This window comes from Plecotus auritus (assembly GCF_963455305.1).
Source record: "Plecotus auritus genome assembly, chromosome: 12".
NCBI lineage: Eukaryota > Metazoa > Chordata > Mammalia > Chiroptera > Vespertilionidae > Plecotus > Plecotus auritus.
This window is the reverse complement of record NC_137778.1, coordinates 19849022-19866778: the sequence shown is the minus strand read 5'-3', so window position 1 is coordinate 19866778 and position 17757 is coordinate 19849022. Positions and strand designations below refer to the sequence as shown.

The 17757-nt window shown below is 40.7% G+C and overlaps 2 protein-coding genes across 7 annotated transcripts in view; both read left to right on the top strand.

Annotated features, from left to right (window-relative positions):
* NPL (N-acetylneuraminate pyruvate lyase) overlaps positions 1 to 1214 on the top strand; it is a 28839-nt gene extending 27625 nt beyond the window's left edge. For 5 of the 6 annotated variants that reach the window (XM_080648313.1, XM_080648316.1, XM_080648314.1 and 2 more), the window contains one exon: positions 551 to 1214. In XM_080648313.1, the coding sequence (XP_080504439.1) occupies positions 551 to 735 (185 nt within the window). In that variant the 3' untranslated portion in view covers positions 736 to 1214. The remainder of the gene's footprint in view (positions 1 to 550) is intronic. The other variant, XR_013959438.1, reaches the window with a different exon arrangement.
* Positions 1215 to 5026: 3812 nt separating this feature from the next.
* Positions 5027 to 17757, top strand: part of DHX9 (DExH-box helicase 9) — a 46633-nt gene continuing 33902 nt past the window's right edge. The window contains exons 1-4 of the mRNA XM_080649106.1: positions 5027 to 5179; positions 9517 to 9649; positions 10506 to 10646; positions 17334 to 17448. Coding sequence (XP_080505232.1) covers positions 9539 to 9649; positions 10506 to 10646; positions 17334 to 17448 — 367 coding nt within the window. The 5' untranslated portion in view covers positions 5027 to 5179; positions 9517 to 9538. The remainder of the gene's footprint in view (positions 5180 to 9516; positions 9650 to 10505; positions 10647 to 17333; positions 17449 to 17757) is intronic.

Below are 17757 nucleotides of genomic sequence, written 5' to 3'. Positions count from 1 at the left end.
TCTTCACCATGCACGGACCCAAGGCTTCCTCTTGCTTTCCTGCCCCAGCTTTATCACACCAGCCCAGAACAGCAGCATTGAGTCACAAACTACCTTAAATAGTGCATTTCTCAGGGACTTCTTAGACATGATTGGTAAATTCTGTCCTAGCAATGAGGTCCTCTATCATTTGATCAGCAACACTATACCCCTGAATCAGATTATTCTCATGGACCATTCGGCTTCAGCTCTTCTCTACTCTGACCTCTTTATTCCTGATAACTCTGGTGCCTCCTTTTTGCTTTTGAGGTTAACTTTGAGTCTTACTTCCTTTTGTTTTATAGCTTGTCAATTTGTTTAAAACATTTTCCCCCAGCATTCCTATGTATTTGAAGCAGGAAGAGGGACTCCCTGTCTTCTCAGTCTGCCGCATTGACTAGAAACATTCCCATCTTTTAGCTCACCTTATGCTGTCATAGCAGTCACTGTAAGAATGTGATCTCTTCTTGCGGGTGTTTGTGGTGGAGTGGACAGTCCCGGTCACATTGCCTCCTTTATTTTTTCTGTATAGGTTTTGGAGTGTCACAGACCAAAGCCATCATGACTCTGGTGTCTGGGATTCCAATGGGCCCACCCCGGCTCCCACTGCAGAGAGCCTCCAAGGAGTTTATTGATAATGCAGAAGCTAAACTGAAGAGTCTGGGTTTCCTTTCTTTTACGGATTTAAAGAATGGAAACTTGGAAACCTCTAGCTAATGCCACTCTATCAAGTCAGGGTGTGTACATTGGGATATAATCCACCTTGAATAGTGCATTCATTTCTCAAGGACTTTATAGACGAGCTTGAACTACTTTCTTTCCCAGCAAATGAAATCTCCCATCAAATCAGTAACTATGATCTTTAAAAAGTTTTATTTTTGTGAAGGGACAAAAACTCCAAAAGGAGCCATGAGCCCTGAGTCATTCAAAATTGCACAAAATTTTCATGGAGAAATTTCTGCTTCTATGGATGAAATGGAATCAAGAGGGAAATGGTAATTAATTCCATCTGCCTTTGGGAGCTCCCATTATCTTGATTTCTGGTTCTCAATCCTATCTTTAAGTTTTCTAATTTTAAACCACTTGTAATGTACTGTCATGTTAATAAATATTCATTTGGAATCTAGGAAAACGCCGAGCTACCTTGAATGCCAAATTACAACATGACTTAACAAATACACAGCTATTAACACACCAGCTTCCTTGGCTGCTCAGCATGACTCTGCTTTCAGATTGTGATGTCACGGGTGTTCCCCCCAAAAGATTGGGTTAGGTGAGAACTTGCTTCAGTTTCTATAATGACAGGCCCATTAGGATAGTTTTCACATAACCAAGGAAAGGCCTTCCAAAAAGAATTCGGGTCTCCACATGTTGCTAAATGAGAACTTATTAGACCTCAAAGTTTCAAAGAACCAAAGAATTGTGCTCTGGCCACCACAAACTTCCCCTTCCTCCCTTGAGAAAAAGTAAAATATCCTATATCGTTATAGAAATGTATGAGTATCAGCAAAATGCTCAAATCTACACCTGCATGGGGAAATAAAGCCTCACTCCTTGATATGGGAACCATAACAGCCAATGTGAATATGGTGGTTCAGTGACCACAAAAGTAAGAAGCAAGCTTAAGTATAAACTGTTAAAATAATTTCTATAAAATAAAGGCAGAGAAAACAAAGATAACTGTAAAAGTAGAGCAAAGCAAGTTACAAAGTACAATAAACTTGAGTAAATTTCTGTACAGGAAGTCACAGGGCTTGTAGATAAATGTTTCAATAGGAACTGGTACAGTGGATACAGAAAAGTAATATATGTGAATGACCTCCATTGTCATGCTTGCTTATGAAAAAAATGAATAGAATCATGCTGGACATATAAGCACAATGAAGTGTCATTATTATTAGTTTTTGTAGCTATTCAAGCAATTCAGTGTATGTTCTTTATATAACTGAGAACATGACATCACTGCTAAACCTTTTTTTTTTTTTTTTTTAAATATATTTTATTGGTTTTTTACAGAGAGGAAGGGAGAGGGATAGAGAGCTAGAAACATCGATGAGAGAGAAACATCGATCAGCTGCCTCCTGCACACCCCCCACTGGGGATGTGCCCGCAACCAAGGTACATGCCCTTGACCGGAATCGAACCTGGGACCCTTCAGTCTGCAGGCCGACGCTCTATCCACTGAGCCAAACCGGTCCCGGCTAAACCTTTTAATAATTGGCAAAATAATAACATATGCACAGCAAGCCATATAAAAAGAATTCTAAAAGAAATTGGCATTTCAATGAATACCAATAATTTTTTTAAAATACATTTTATTGATTTTTTTACAGAGAGGAAGGGAGAGGGATAGAGAGTTAGAAACATTGATGAGAGAGAAACATCGATCAGCAGTCTCCTGCACACCTCCTATTGGGGATGTGCCCGCAACCACAGTATATGCCCTTGACCGGAATCAAACCTGGGACCTTTCAGTCCGCAGGCCGATGCTTTATCCACTGAGCCAAACTGGTTAGGGCAAATACCAACAATTTTAAAGGAACCAGATATGTTTTATTCTCCATCCTCAAAATCTAGACAATCATTTCTGTTGGAATCCAGATTGTACACTCTATTTGTGACATTCATCACACTAAAAGTCATCAGTCTTAAATATTAAGCCATTAACACTACCACTATCAATTCCACTTTTAAAAAGGATTTAACTTTTGTTGTAATGTATTATGTATTGTACTTGCTGTGTCTAGAACCTTTCAGGTCTGTCCTTATTTTCTCCACCTGCATTGTTTGCTCAGCAGGTGCACACAATTCCACTCAACAGCATCTTTCTCTGGGTCTACTCTAGAACATTAAGTTTGAACCTAATGTTTTAGAGCAAAGCCTCCCTGGCTTTAAGCCATGGGTTACTGCAGTAACACATTTAAAACTAAATCTTAAAAAGAATAATCCAAACTCTACATCCATCGGCTTTGTGTTTTGTGTCTTATTTTATTTTTAAAAAGTATTCCTAGTGAGTGTATGTCCACTTTAACAACACCTCTTAGCCAGTGTTATCCCTAAGAGTCAAGCCCTAGGACCTACTGATGTAGTGCAGGGTTGGGTTCAGCCTAGTATAAAATGGCAAAGAATATAACATGGTTGTATGCAAGGCAGGGTTGTCCTGTGGTTATTGGTATGATTTCAGATCCACGCCATGTGTGTTCAGGTCTCAGCTCTCCCATTTATAGCTATGTGACCTACATGTTATTTAACTTCCAGTCCTTCAGTTATCTATAATATGAAAATGATAATATCTACCTCCTGGGGTTATTGTGAGGATTACATGATGTAATACATATAAAAGTCTTAAAATAGCATGTGGCACATCATAAGCACAGTGAAGTGTTAGCTATTATTAGTTTTTGTAGCTATCCAAGCAATTCAGTATGTGAAACAACAGAGAAACATTGGGTCACTGCTAAACCTTTTAACTAATAGCTGGCAAAATAAAGTTGAAAATGATACTAAACCCAGGGCAAGAACTGAAATGAAAATTTGCATGTATTATTACCAGCACCAGGACTATAGTGCCACACTCATATTTTTTCCTAGGCTGGGAATTTTTATGCTTGCTTCTAACAGTAGAGGATAGGGAATGAAAAATATCTGCATACTGTTGAATGACCCAGATGTGACTATAACAGTGAATAACACAATGAGAGAAAGCTTTTGGCTAAGTGATTTTAGAGAAACGCCAGGTCAAAGAGGCATAGATAGAAAAGGGAGCATGTTTTGAAGTTTTATCTGCAAGTGTTAAGGAAGATCTTAGAGAGGGTGCTCGTTGCTAGTTGCTTAGGGCAACCTAGCACCTAATGACAGTCACTGGCACCCAATCCCCTGGAGATTCTAGGTCTCAGGTGCCAGGACTAAATTAAGAACCAACTCAGTAATAATAAAATTTTCCATAATCCTTGGAAGCCAAAGTTCCACCTCTGAAAATTTTGTTTATACTTAATATGTTGCTGTGTTCCGCATCTAATTCAAAACACTTGCAAATCCATTTATGATAATTGAGTTTCCCTTATCATAAACATCAGGCACTTGAAGCTGTAAACACCCTGAAAGGTACAAAGAAATAAAAAATAATGCCTTTTACTGAATGTTGTTACCCTTAATTGAAGAGAACAAATACATGGAGAATATAAAAGAATTAATATTCAATTATTATTCCGATTGTAAGAGCAACAGAGTTTTAAAGGGATTGATCACTATGAGCTAGGAGAGTTAAGAAAAAAAAAGTAATGAAAGAGGTGAAAAATAGGGTGTATAATTTAATGGGCCCAGGTGAATCGATTAGTCAGGATTCTCTGGAACAACCCTTACTTGAAATATTTTGTATTTTGTTGCCCTCCTAGGAAGCACTAGAGTTCAAACTTTAACAGTGACTACTACACTAGTTCAGGAGATAAAGTAGTATTCCAAAGATTCTGAAGACAAAAGGATCTCCACTGCAAACCAGAACAATCTTGAAGGATGTTATCGATTTATTAAACTAGTTTTTACTGAGCTCTTAACAATGCAGTGTGTCAAGCACTGCGGCGAGTGGCCTGAGCTAGCCAAGCAGGGTCCCTGCCTTCTTTTTCAGGAGATGTTCGCGTTACCGTGTCTGAATCGCAACAATAACAACACTTCTTGAACACCTATTACCAGCCAAATACTGAGCTAATCGTCTTTCATGTCCCGTCTCACTTAATCATCACAACCTTACAAAGTTAGCACCTAAGATTTCCAGTTCAGTCTTCGAAGGGCACCTCATCTACTAGAGGTCCCTATGACAAAAACTGTGAAACATTTTGCTGCATCAAAATGGTATAGGACCCCGACTCCCCAAAACGTTCAAAAGCGGCCTGCACACTACCGGAAGCGACCCTAGAGGCGCAGCGGATCTCCTAGGCGACGGGATGCTCAGGCTCCGCCTCTTCCGCGCAGCGTCCGCGGCGCCTAGCTTGCTTTCTGCGCCTGCGTAAACGCACTGGCCACGCCCCCCGTCGTCGCCGCAGGAGCCATTTCGCCGGCGCCTCTGTGCGAGTTGCGGTTCGTTCGCCTGGTGTCTCCGAGAGAGGCCGGAACCGCGGACCGTCCTAAGAGGGCTGTGCTCTCGGGCACCAGGCAGCGGAGGCCGGTAGGGAAAAGGCGTCGTTGCCACCCGTTCTGGCGGGCGGCGTGGGGCCCCACCGCTCTGCAGCCGGGCTTTGTTGCGAAGCGCGGGCCGCGGTGGCGGGTGGGGGAAGGGCGAGCCGCCGCACCGCGTGCCGGGATTGCGGGGTGCGTGCTGCTCGCTCCGCTGCGCTTGCGCAGCCCTGGGTGCGTTTTAGCCCCCGGCCTTTTGCCCACTAATCCCAGTCCTGCCTCCCTAGCAGCCAGAACAAATCCCACCTTTCTCCGGCCGCGCCTGGGCGTTGTTCGGCCCATCGAAAGCGGGTCCGTTGTCTGAGGGCGAGCCTCCTGACGCCACACACACCCAAAGCCTTTCCGTCATTCCTTTGTGCTGCAAACACTGGGCGCAGGCCCCGTGGATGGAGCCGTAAACAAGTTAGGCACAGTCCTGCCCCTCACCGAGGTGGCGGTGAGGATTGGGGGGGGGGGGGGGGGGGGGGAGGGGAGATAAACGTCTGCTGGTTTCGATAAAAAGACATTGTAACCGGGCAAATATTGGGCCCTGCTGCCTGTCACTACTCGAGCCAATTAAACAGAGACAGGGTTAAATCATACATGAGCATTTATTCCAATATTGCTGGCAGTATGGGAGAGCCACAAAAATCTGCAGCCCCCAGTAAGCCAGCTGCTTATATACGTAGAACTACAAAGGAAAGGTAGGCAAAAGAGCAGTTTACAGATACGCAAAAGGACTAGGTATCTGCCAAGGGCTTAGTGAGTGATATGCAAGGGCTGGAGTTACATGGGGAAATAGCCAAGGGGAATGCCGGATGGGCAATTAACTGGTAAGCAGGCTGGAGGTTTGCAAAAGGTCTGCAGGTATGCAAAAAGCGCTGGGGGACCTTCATAGGGCTGGCGATTCTGATTTCTGCAGCATAGTTGTTAATCTTTCCATGATAATAGGCAGCTCCAAATGGGGGGTGGAACGGCTGCATCTCCAGGCCAGCTCCAGCCTGGGTAGAATGTGCCTTTAATCAGAATAAAACAGTCATGGTTAACAGCATGATTAATATTTCTTACAATACTAGCTGGTTCCCCAACATTCTATTTCTGCCCCTTTCAACGTGAGAAATTAAATAGTGTAAAGGGAGAGAGAGCTGCATAGGGTGGACAGGGAAGGCCTTTGGGAGGAGGGAGATCTTTGAGATGAGGGACGTGGCTCATTAGCCTTGAGAACAAGGAAAAGCAGACCTGCAGAGGTAGCAGGTATTAGTGAGCGCTTAAGGGCAGAGATTGGGAAGAAACTGAAAAGGTCCTGTGACTGCTGGTGTGGTGAGAAAGATTTATTTATTTTATTGTCTAAAGTTTTATATGTGTTTCTTCCCCCTCTCCCCCCCCCCACCACCACCACCCGGGGCAAGCCCCCACCGACCCAGTGTCTGTGTCTATTGGTTATGCTAATATGCTTGCATACAAGTCCTTTGATTGCTCTCTAACCACCCCCCCTCCCCTGCCATTTGTCCGTGGGTCTATTTTTGTTCATCAAATGATGATGATTATATCCCACATATGAGTGAGATCATGTGATATTTCTCTTTCTCCGACTGACTTATTTCGCTTGGCATAATGCTCTCCAGTTCTATCCATGCTGTTGCAAATGGTAGACGTTCCTTCTTTTTTATAGCAGCATAGTATTCCGTTGTGTAGATGTACCATAGTTTTTTAATCCACTCATCTGCTGATGGGCACTTAGGCTGTTTCCAAGTCTTAGCTATTGTAAATTGTGCTGCTGTGAACATAGGGGTGCATATATCCTTTCTGATTGGTGTTTCTGGTTTCTTGGGATATAGTCCTAGAAATGGGATTACTGGGTCAAATGGGAGTTTCATTTTTAACTTTTTGAGGAAACTCCATACTGTCTTCCACAGTGGCTGCACCAGTCTGCATTCCCACCAGCAGTGCACGAGGGTTCCTTTTTCTCCGCATCCTTGCCAGCACTTGTCGTTTGTTGATTTATTGATGATAGCCATTCTGACAGGTGTGAGATGGTACCTCATTGTGGTGAGAAGGATTTAAAAGAAAAATGGATTTCAGGGTGGCCAGAGTGAAAAGGGACTCATTCAGGACGACATTGCAGTCCGCCAGGTGCACAGTAGTGGTGGGAGAAGAGATGGAAAGGTCCAGAGGGTAGAGAATTTTTATCCGTTTATTTGAGCCAAACTGATGACAATTGCTGGGAAGCAAAATCTCAACGGAGTGCTTTGGAGAATGGCAGTCTTGCAGCTTATACATTATATCAGAGGAAGAGATGTAAGGAGAGTGACATGAAATTCATTGGTGGTAGATTAAGGGTGGGGGGGAAGCAAATGGGGGAAATCTCTGGGATTGGCTAAAAGTAAAACATTTACCTTTGGGGGTACAGGGTAGTTAATTAACATAGAGATGGTATTGGGGAGCAATATAACAATGAGGGGTTCTGCAACAGGTTGTGCCCTAAGGGGTCTGGAGAAGTTTCAAAGCTGTGCTATCTTAGATCCAAAAAGACAGTAGACAGGCTCACTTAAGTTGAAAGATTGACCTATGACAAGGAACTCACTGACCTCTAGGACAGGACTACCCACCATGGCTCACTTCTAGTTAGGCATTTTTATGTTCAGACCATCCTATGTGGTTACTTTCAGTCTCTGAGTTTGTGGGGCCTACCATGCTGGCCCCCCATCTGACCCCCTGAACTTGTCAGGTTTCGTATATGTCCGTTTTCCATCCACAGAGATAAGTTTTGGAGGCGGAATTGTATAGATTAGGAGTCATACTCACCAGTAAAAAGGGAACGCTAATACTTTTTCTATGTGGTTGTTGTAAGGGTTAAGTAAAATAGATGACCTAGGGATACTGTCCAGCACGGAGTGAAGGCTCTTCAAGGATAGCTGTGGAGGATCTTGAGTAGATGAATCCCAGTTGGTTGATGACCAGTAACTTGGTGGATGGTGGTGCATGTAGGGAGATGGGAACACTTGGATTGGGGCATGGAGAGGGATGAGTTTGGGAAGGAAATTTAAAATTCTGTTTTGACTAAGATGCCAAATTAGAATTCAAATGAGTTTGTTAGTGCTGCAGTTGGATGAACTTGATTTTGTACCTTAGAAAGGAGTAAATTTTCAGTGTATTTTTGGGCACATTAGCGTGTATTTGATATTGAATATTATGGAGTTAGATCTGAGACTACATACCTAGGAAAGAAGAAAATTGATGGCGTAGTTTTTCCTATTTTATGTTACTCATTCACCTTGAAGGCTTTTTCTTTTTATTAATTATTCAGGAGTGGAATTTATAGATAGGTAGCTTCAGCTTTCCATGCCTTTTCTATTAATAGGATGTCCCCAGGGTTAGTCTGCAGCTACAGAATGAACAGGTTTATACAAACAGGGTCCAGTTTGATGACATTAGATGTAGGTATTAACAAAATGCACTAAACATTAATTAACAAAAGACAAAGGTTTGATGTTATGGGGTTTCTTCTCACAGCAAAAAATTCATAGTTTTTGTTTTGGTTCTAAATTTGGTTTCATATCTTGCTTATAATTTGCAGCCATGTTTTAGACTCAGGCTTTGTATCTGTTGGTATCTTGCAAATTGGGAAGTAGAGGGGGAGTGCCAAGTATGCTATGTTGCACCTCAAGAAAACTTAATATCCTCCAACTGTGATAACAAGGCCTAAAGGAGAGATTGAAGTTAACAGATTACTGTTTTTAGTTCAAGTACAGCATATTTTTTGTATTTGGATTTACAGTATACAGTCTGCAGCTAGGAGACATAATCAGAATAAGAATAAAAATGGGTGACCATTTCTTAGAAAGTAGTTTGAGTTTGAATTAGGTCTCTACAGCAGGTAACTGAGAAAGGTTACTTAAACTTTGTATGCCCTTGTTTCTTCCTCTGTAAAAAGATAATAGTATGCATTTACCATATAATGTTACCTATCATTGTTGTGAGGATTAAATGAGTTAAAGCACATAATGTGCCTATTGTAAAACGTGGGGCGTTACATAAAATTTTTAAAAGTCACTCATAGTCACCCAAAGATAACCATTTTGGGGGACATTTCTAGTATTGACTTATGCATACATACTTTTCTGTAGTTCTAATTGTACAATTTTGTATCCTGCTTTTTCTTAAAATGTCATAGAATAATTACGTCATTAAAATTTATTCATAGGCAATTTTACTAGCAATGCATTAGAATATCTTACGTTTAACCTAGATTTTTAGTAAATTCCAGTTGTTTAGTTATTTCCAGCTTGGTAATTTCCAAAGTTTACTCTTACAAGTAATGCAGTTTTTAACTAACTTTTGTTTTTTTAGGTCTGAAGACAACACCTGCATCATGGGTGATGTTAAAAACTTTCTATATGCCTGGTGTGGCAAAAGGAAGATGGCCCCAACCTATGAAATAAGAGCAGTGGGGAACAAAAACAGGCAGAAATTCATGTGTGAGGTACTAAAGAATACTGTATATTGATAAGATTTTTGAGGTTATTTTGGTGTTAAAAGAACATTGTTTTCTATTTGGAAATGGTAATGTGTTACACATTGGATAATGTTCTTGATTGTGGCTTGCCTGCTATTCTATATCTTCATAAATCATTTTCAGATGAATATTATTTTTAAAACAATATGCTAAGTAAATTATTCTAATTAGAACATGTATCTTCAGCTTCTATGGTACCAGTAACACAGATTAGGCAGTTGTTCGCTGTTTGCCAACTCCTGTAGAGCAGTTCTTCATTGCTTTTTAGATCTAAGTGCTTAAAATAAATGGAGAACTTGTTCTTGGGTCTTATAAAATTGCATTTTAATGTGCAACATTCTGTTGCATGAGAGGAGAATTTCTGAGTCACATAATTTAATATTCTTGTTTTTGGATTAGTTTATCACTGGACAACATGCTTCAAGCTTTTTCATAAGGCAGCCAGTCCATATTCTCTTATGGTAGATGTGTTATTTTCAGTGTGTTTATGGAGTATATCTCCAATAGTCAATTGTTATCCCTTAATGCAGTGGTCGGCAAACTCATTAGTCAACAGAGCCAAATATCAACAGTACAACGATTGAAATTTCTTTTGAGAGCCAAATTTTTTAAACTTCTTCTAACACCACTTCTTCAAAATAGACTCGCCCAGGCCGTGGTATTTTGTGGAAGAGCCACACTCAAGGGGCCAGAGAGCTGCATGTGGCTCACGAGCCGTGGTTTGCCGACCACTGCCTTAATGGATTGTTGAATTATAATATTTTTAAGTCCCAGAATTACACTTAGGCCAGTCTCTTAATAAATTGTTTCTTCATTGTTAAAGGTTCGAGTGGAAGGATATAATTACATTGGCATGGGCAATTCCACTAATAAAAAAGATGCACAGAGCAATGCTGCCAGAGACTTTGTTAACTATTTGGTTCGAATAAATGAAGTAAAGAGTGAAGAAGTCCCAGCTATTGCTGTAAGTACGGAGGGCCAAGCACTTGAGGATGTATGTTATGAGCGTATGCTAACCCAATGTGTATGGAGACTTAGAGTGACAATTTTTCAATGTTGTTTTCAAATGCATTGGATTTTCTAAGAGTACTGGGATGAGTTCCTTAAGATTTTATTTCATTATTATGTACCTGACTTGTGGGCTTGGGAAATACCGTTTTATATATTTCATTAATTAGTAGACTGATTTTTCCAGAGCCTGTTGTGTTCTGTGTACTTCCAAAGATAACACGTTAAACAAAATATAAAAATCAGTAACATTTTAAGACACAATGTTGGGTCCCGTTAACACTTTGTTATATGCAGAAAGAAATAGCATTTCATGCAATGAAATATCATTGTGGTGGTTTTGAAACCATGATTATTTTAGTTATATCTAAGTACACAGCAAAGTCCCCTCTCTAGTATTGTTTTTAAGAAATAAACTTTATTTCTTTTAATTAAAAAGAAAGTTTGACTATAAAAAGGAAAAAGTTCACATTATGAGTTAAGTAGATCCCTTAAGTAACTGAAATGAAAAATTCAGTTTTATAAAACTTTTAGAAATCATATCTATATAAATTTTAACAATTTATTTTCACTGAATTTTTGTGTTCTGACTTGTAAAGATACGTTTTATTTTCTCCCATTGCTTTTGACTCAGAAAAGAGACTTTCTAGTATATTGTAGATAATCATAGGATTTTTAATTACATTGTTTTGCCCATTTGTAAAATGAAGGGATTGGGCAAGGTGATCTTGACATTATTTCTGGCTGTGAAAACAATGTTGTACCTCTTTCAGATATTTGAAACTATTAACGTTTGCTCCACATGATATGACCTATTCTATCTCTCTTAGCCTCTTCCTCTTGCTTGTCTTGCCAACAGCAAATTCTCTTTAATTTGTTTTATGTGAAAATGTTTTTCTTTTACCTTCTTTGAGTAATAGGATTTTGGGGTGCCTGTTTCCATTTTCCAGTACTTTAAAAATAATTTTTCATTCTCTTACCTCCATTTTTTCTAATAGGAAGTCAGCCAAAACCAGTCATTGTGTTGTCTTTGGTTGCTTTCATTTTTTTCTTTATGTTTGGTTTCTAGAGTTTGATTATGATATGACTAATTTGGTTTTTTGGTTATTGTTTAATTATACTGCTTGGTGCTTGCTGAGATTCATGAATCTTTAAATTTATCTTTCACCAAATTTAGAAACTTTTGGTTATTATTTCTTCTGCCTCATTTTTTTCTCTTCTCTTTCTGAGATTCCTATGTTCACATGTATGGTTAAACTTTTGATGTTATCCCAAGGGTTCCAAAGCTGTCTTCTTTTTTCCCCCTACTTTCTCTCTGTTACTCAGATTGGATGATTTCAAATGACTATCTTAAAATTTACCGCTTTTTTTTTCCTTTGTCATCTCCATTTTGCTGGTAAGTCCATCCAGTGAATTTTTTATTTCAGATATTGTATTTTTCACTTCTAGAATTTTTAGCTCCCCTCGCCTGCCAGTTTGGTGGCATTTCTTACTTTTTCATTCATTATAAGCATGCTAGTGACCCAGTACACGATTCGTGCACATTGAAAGGAAATTAATTAGAAGGTGGCCAGCAGGGCAGGATTGGGTAAGAAGGGCTGGACACACCGTGGAGCCAACCTCCCGCTGTCTTTCCCCAGCATCTGCGGAGTAAGCGGGGTCCCTCGGCCTGGCAGGGATTGGGCCGAAACCAGCTCTCCAACATCCCCCCACTGGAATGTGAGAGGCCACTCTGAAAAGTTGCTGTTGTACAGGGTGTGGAAGGCAAACGCAATTGTGCAGTAAACCAGATTCGGGGCCGACAGTGCCCCAGCAACAACATAACCCACAGCTGAAGGTGGAATCGTGCTGCCCCGTGAGGAATCAGGCTCCCTCCGCTCTGGTTTCAGGGTGCGTCACCCGGGAACCACCGCTGCCAAGTTACTGCAGCTCGGCAGCTCCTGCGTTGAGCGTCTGCCCCCTGGTGGTCAGTGCGTGTCATAGTGACCATTTGGACACTTAGCCTTTTAGCCTATCTAATAAAAGAGTAATATGCAAATTGACTGTCACTCCAACACAAGATGGCCAGCAGGGGAGGACAGCTGGGAGGGACCAGGCCTGCAAGGGAGGGCAGTTGAGGGCGATCAGGCCAGCAGGGGAGGGCAGTTAGGGGTGACCAGGCCAGCAGAGGAGGGAAGTTGGGGGTGACCAGGCCTGCAGGGAAGGGCAGTTGGGGGCAATTAGGCTGACAGGGGAGCAGTTAGGCATCAATCAGGCTGGCAGGGGAGTGGTTAGAGGGTGATCAGACTGGTAGGCAGAAGTGGTTAGGGGCAACCAGGCAGGCAAGCAGGCGAGCAGTTGGGAGCCAGCAGTCTTGGATTGTGAGAGGGATGTCTGACTGCCCGTTTAGGCCCCATCCCTTGAGGGGACCCAGATTGGAGCGGGTGTAGGCTGGGCTGAGGGACACACACCCCCGTGTACGAATTTCGTGCACCGGGCCTTTAGTCTATACTAATAAAAGGGTAATATGCTAATTAGACCTGGAGACCTTCCGGACAAAGCCATGGTGGCGGGGCCAAGGCAGAGGTGTTTAGGGGCGATCAGGCCAGGAGGGGAGGGCAGTTGGGGGTGATCAGGCTGGCATGGGGGGGCAGTTGGAGGTGAGCAGGCCGGCATGGGGGGGGGCAGTTGGGGGTGAGCAGGCTGGCAGGCAGAGTAGTTAGGGGCAATCAGGCAGGCAGGCAGGTGAGTGGTTAGGAGCCAGCAGTCCCGGATTGCGAGAGGGATGTCCGACTGCCAGTTTAGGCCCAATCCCACAGGTATCGGGCCTAAACTGGCAGTCGGACAACCCCTAGGGGGTCCCAGATTGGGTAGGGTGCAGGCCGGGCTGAGGGATCCCTGGCATGAATTTTGTGCACCGGGCCACTAGTATATATAGAATAGATATAGCCTGGGCCTCCCTCATAGAGCCCCTCCATTGATGGCACCCGCCTAGGCTAGCCTGGCGCCAGTGCATAGCGTGGTTGTCCGGATGGTCGTTCTGTTTGGTCGATTTGCATATTATGCTTTTATTATTATAGATGTTCATAATACATGAATATGAATTTCCTTTATGTCATTGAGCATAGTTATAATAGCTGCTTTTAAGTCCTTGACTACTAATTCTAACATCTGAGTCACCTCAAGGTTTGGATCTGTTCATTACATTTTCTCTTGAGATCAGATCACCTTTTCCTTTTTTATGTCAAGTAACTTCGTATTATAGTCTGCGCATTGTGAATATTATATTGTGGAGATCTTAAATAATGTTCCTCCAGAGTATTGCTTTTACTGTTTATTAAGCAGGTAAGTTGATTGGACTTTCTATCTGCAAACACTGCCTTTTGACTAACAGCTCAAATCTTACCTCAGTTTTCCGATCCTTTGCTAGGCAGATTGGAATCTGCCCAGTGTATGTGTATGTAGTTCAAGGGTTAGAAATTTGGGCAGGGTTCATGCACAGAATTTAAGGTTCCTCCCTCTTTACTTTCCAGGATTCCCTCCTCACTTTCTAGCAGTTTTGGTCCCCAAACTCTTACCATCTGATACTTCTGGCCAGAAAGACCACATTTTCTACTGAAGTTTTATTTGCCTCTCACAATCTTTCCTCAGACTAAAAGCCAAAATAAATAGAAGTTACACTTTCGCTATCCTTTGATTTCTCTCATTCTAAGTCCCCTCCAGAGTCTGCTAGCTTTTGTTCACTTTTTAGTGCCTTCATATAGTTGTGGGAGTCTTAGGTATTCCCCCCCTTCTCCGGAGTTCATGTTACCTGCAGGAGCTTGTTTGGCCACACCAGAAACAAGACCCTATTGTCTTTTCATTGTAGCATTTTAACATGCTCAGATCTTTTCTATTGAATGCTTTGACTATGCATTTTTTATTTTCTTCCTCACTTTCTGTTTTCCAGCTACACTGGTCTTGCATTTCCAGCATCTTTTCTTTATAAAATAATAGAATCTTTTAATCAGAAAGGTTGAAAATAATGAATAAAGCTTTATCAGACAAATGAAGTACAAATAAAACAGGAGTAGACATAATAATATTAGAATAAACTTTAAGGAAGAAAGTAGAAAAGACAAAACATCAATTCATATTGAACCAGCCCCACTTAGCATTAAAAATGCTAATATGTATGGCAAAACTAAAATGGTAATGTTAGAAAGGGACCCCAAAAATCCTACTAAATATTTGGAAATTTGAACACTTGGTTCTAAATGAAAATTTGAAATTATAGTGACAGACTGTTTAAATAACAGTGTCTGTCAAGACTTTGGAGGGCAGATAAGTAGTTGTTTATTCAAAGGAACTTCAAATGCTTTTATTATTGTACAAGAAATGGTAGATAGTAGTTCTCAGGATAGGAAAGGCCATTTTGTGGAGAATGTAAAAGGCAGAAACTAGATTTGACTAGAAAATATACTAACAAACTACTTTGTTAGACAGTGAGCAGTATTAATAAAGTTAAAAGGGAAAGGACAAATAAATTTTTTGGAACTTGTATGACAGAGTGAATAGCACTGAAATGTTAAATTCTTAGAAATCAATGATAACAGTGAATATCCAGGTAGAATATTGGGCAAAGAAACTGTAATTTAAAATAATAGATTGTTAGAACAAATACCAAAACTGATATTGGTAAAGATGTAAAATGTATCTATAATTCCAAGAATTGGAGAGAATGTGGGAAAATAGATTATCATATGTATTGCTGGGTGAGTATGGAATTCAGCAACCTTTCTGTAGAGCACTGTGGTGCTTTTTAAAATGTTGATGTCTTTTAACTTTTATGAATTTTTCCCTAAGAACAGAGAGTTTAAGGCAGTGTTTTATAATTTTAAAAAAATATATATTTTTATTGATTTCAGAGAGGGAGAGAGCGATAGAAACATCAGTGATGAGAGAGAATCATTGATTGGCTGCCTCCTGCACGCCCCGCAACTGAGGATCGAGCCCACAACCCGGGCATGTGCCCTGACCAGGAATCGAACCGAGACCTCCTGGTTCACAAGTTGACACTCAACCACTGAGCCATGCCGGCCGGGCTTTGTAATTTTTTTAAAAGTGATTTTCAATATTTGTTTTCTCTCGGTTTTGAAGTTATAAATTTTTTAAGATATCCATCAACATGGTATTGCTTGAGTTATATAGAGTGTGTGTGCGTGCGTGATGAACTGTTGAGTTGGCTCGGGACTCCTCGTTACATGCTATGAATGACATCCATAATGTTCTGTTTTTAACAGCTTTGCTCAGCTCCTATAGATTTGTGCCTATGGCTTCTTTTATGGAGTCAATTCATCTCATATCTGGTCTTCCTCTTTTCATACTCCCTTCTATTTTCCCCAGTAGTATTGTCTTTTCCAAAGAGCCCCGCCTTCTCATGATGTGCCCGAAGTGTAGGACAGCTTCCGTTTTTTCATTTTTGCCTCCAGTGATATTTCAGGCTTAATTTGCTCTAGGATACACTTGTTCGTCTTACACTATATTTGAAACTAATCGGTTTTTTTCCTGTCAGCCTTCTTCACTGTCCAACTTTCACATCTATGCATAGTAATTGGAAATAATATGGGTGTGAACAGTTTTCGCCTTGGTCTCTGTTGACACATCTTTGCTCTTGATGATCTTTTCTAAATCTTCCATTGCTGTCCTTCTGAGTCAGCTCCCTCTTGATTTCTTGGTTGCAGTCTCCATTTGAATTGATGACTGAACTAAGGTAAGAAAATCTACCAATTACAATGTCTTTATTATTATCTATGTGAAAAGTTGTATATTTCTTCTGTAGTCATGATTTTTGTCTTCTTGATGTTCAAATGCAGTCCTGCTTTGGTCTTTTCATCAGAAATTTCAAATCATTGCTACTTTTTCTTTGTGTAGTATATCCATACAATGGAGAAGTAAGTCCTTAAAATTCATGTAGATCAATAGTTAAAGAAGTAGAAAATGTATGTAAAATATTTTGCATTTGTCTTAAACCTTGATGTTTCCCCTCTGGAAATCTCTTCTCCCAGTTCCTTTTTTGGTTGGCTCTTCACTTGCTTCGTATCTCTTCTCAAATGTCACCTATGAGTGCAGCTTTTCCCTGTTCACTTTATTTAAATAGTGCTCTCTCACAGTCTTTATTTTCTGCTTCATTTTTCTCTATCACACTTGACATATTATGTATTTATTTCTTGTTTAGCTCTATAAGAATATAGCTATTGAATATAGCTCTCTTAGTACAGAACATGTGCCTTTTGTGCATTGTTTTATCCTCAGTACCCAGAACAGTGTTACCATGTGGAAGGCTCCTAACAGATACTTCTTGAATGTTGAATGTACTTAGAAAGATAGTAAGTGGAAGAAGAAGTAAATTAACAATACAGCATAAACTGATCTCACTTTTTATGGGAAAACTATATTTATGTACATGTTATATTATAAAATTCCCAGGTGGAGAATTATGAGTAATCTATACTACTCTTGCCTTTTCTACCTGAAATGAGAACTTGATAGTTTTATAGTTACTGAAAGCAAAGAGGTTAATATGGGAAGAGGAGGGGCAGCATGTGGGCTTTAAGTAGAAAAGAATTTACTAGTCCCTGTGAAGGCGAAATTGCTTATACTGTCTTGACTTTTTCACTTGCAGGTGGCACCCCCTGTTCCCCCACCTACCGATACACCTGACACTACAGCAGATACCGGCGAAGGTTTGCCAACAACCATGGGAGGACCTCTTCCCCCACATCTGGCTCTCTTGGCAGGTAGGGAACTTGAGTGTGTTCGCATGGCTGAGAGTAAGTTATACACTACCTTGCTTGGTCATCTCTGTTTTTCACTTAGATAGAAAGAAATAACTCTAATAAACTCTTAATGTTATGAGCGATCCCAAAGCCTTCATTTCATAAGTTTCCAAATACCACCAGCTCATTTAATTTTTTTTATAAAGCATGATACAGCTTAAATCCCTTGCTATAATTAGTATTTACTTATTTCTAATCTCTGGATGGATTTTTGCACAGGCTAGAACATTTGGTTAAAGGGTCTTATTTATTGCCCTTTCTTGTTTCTAA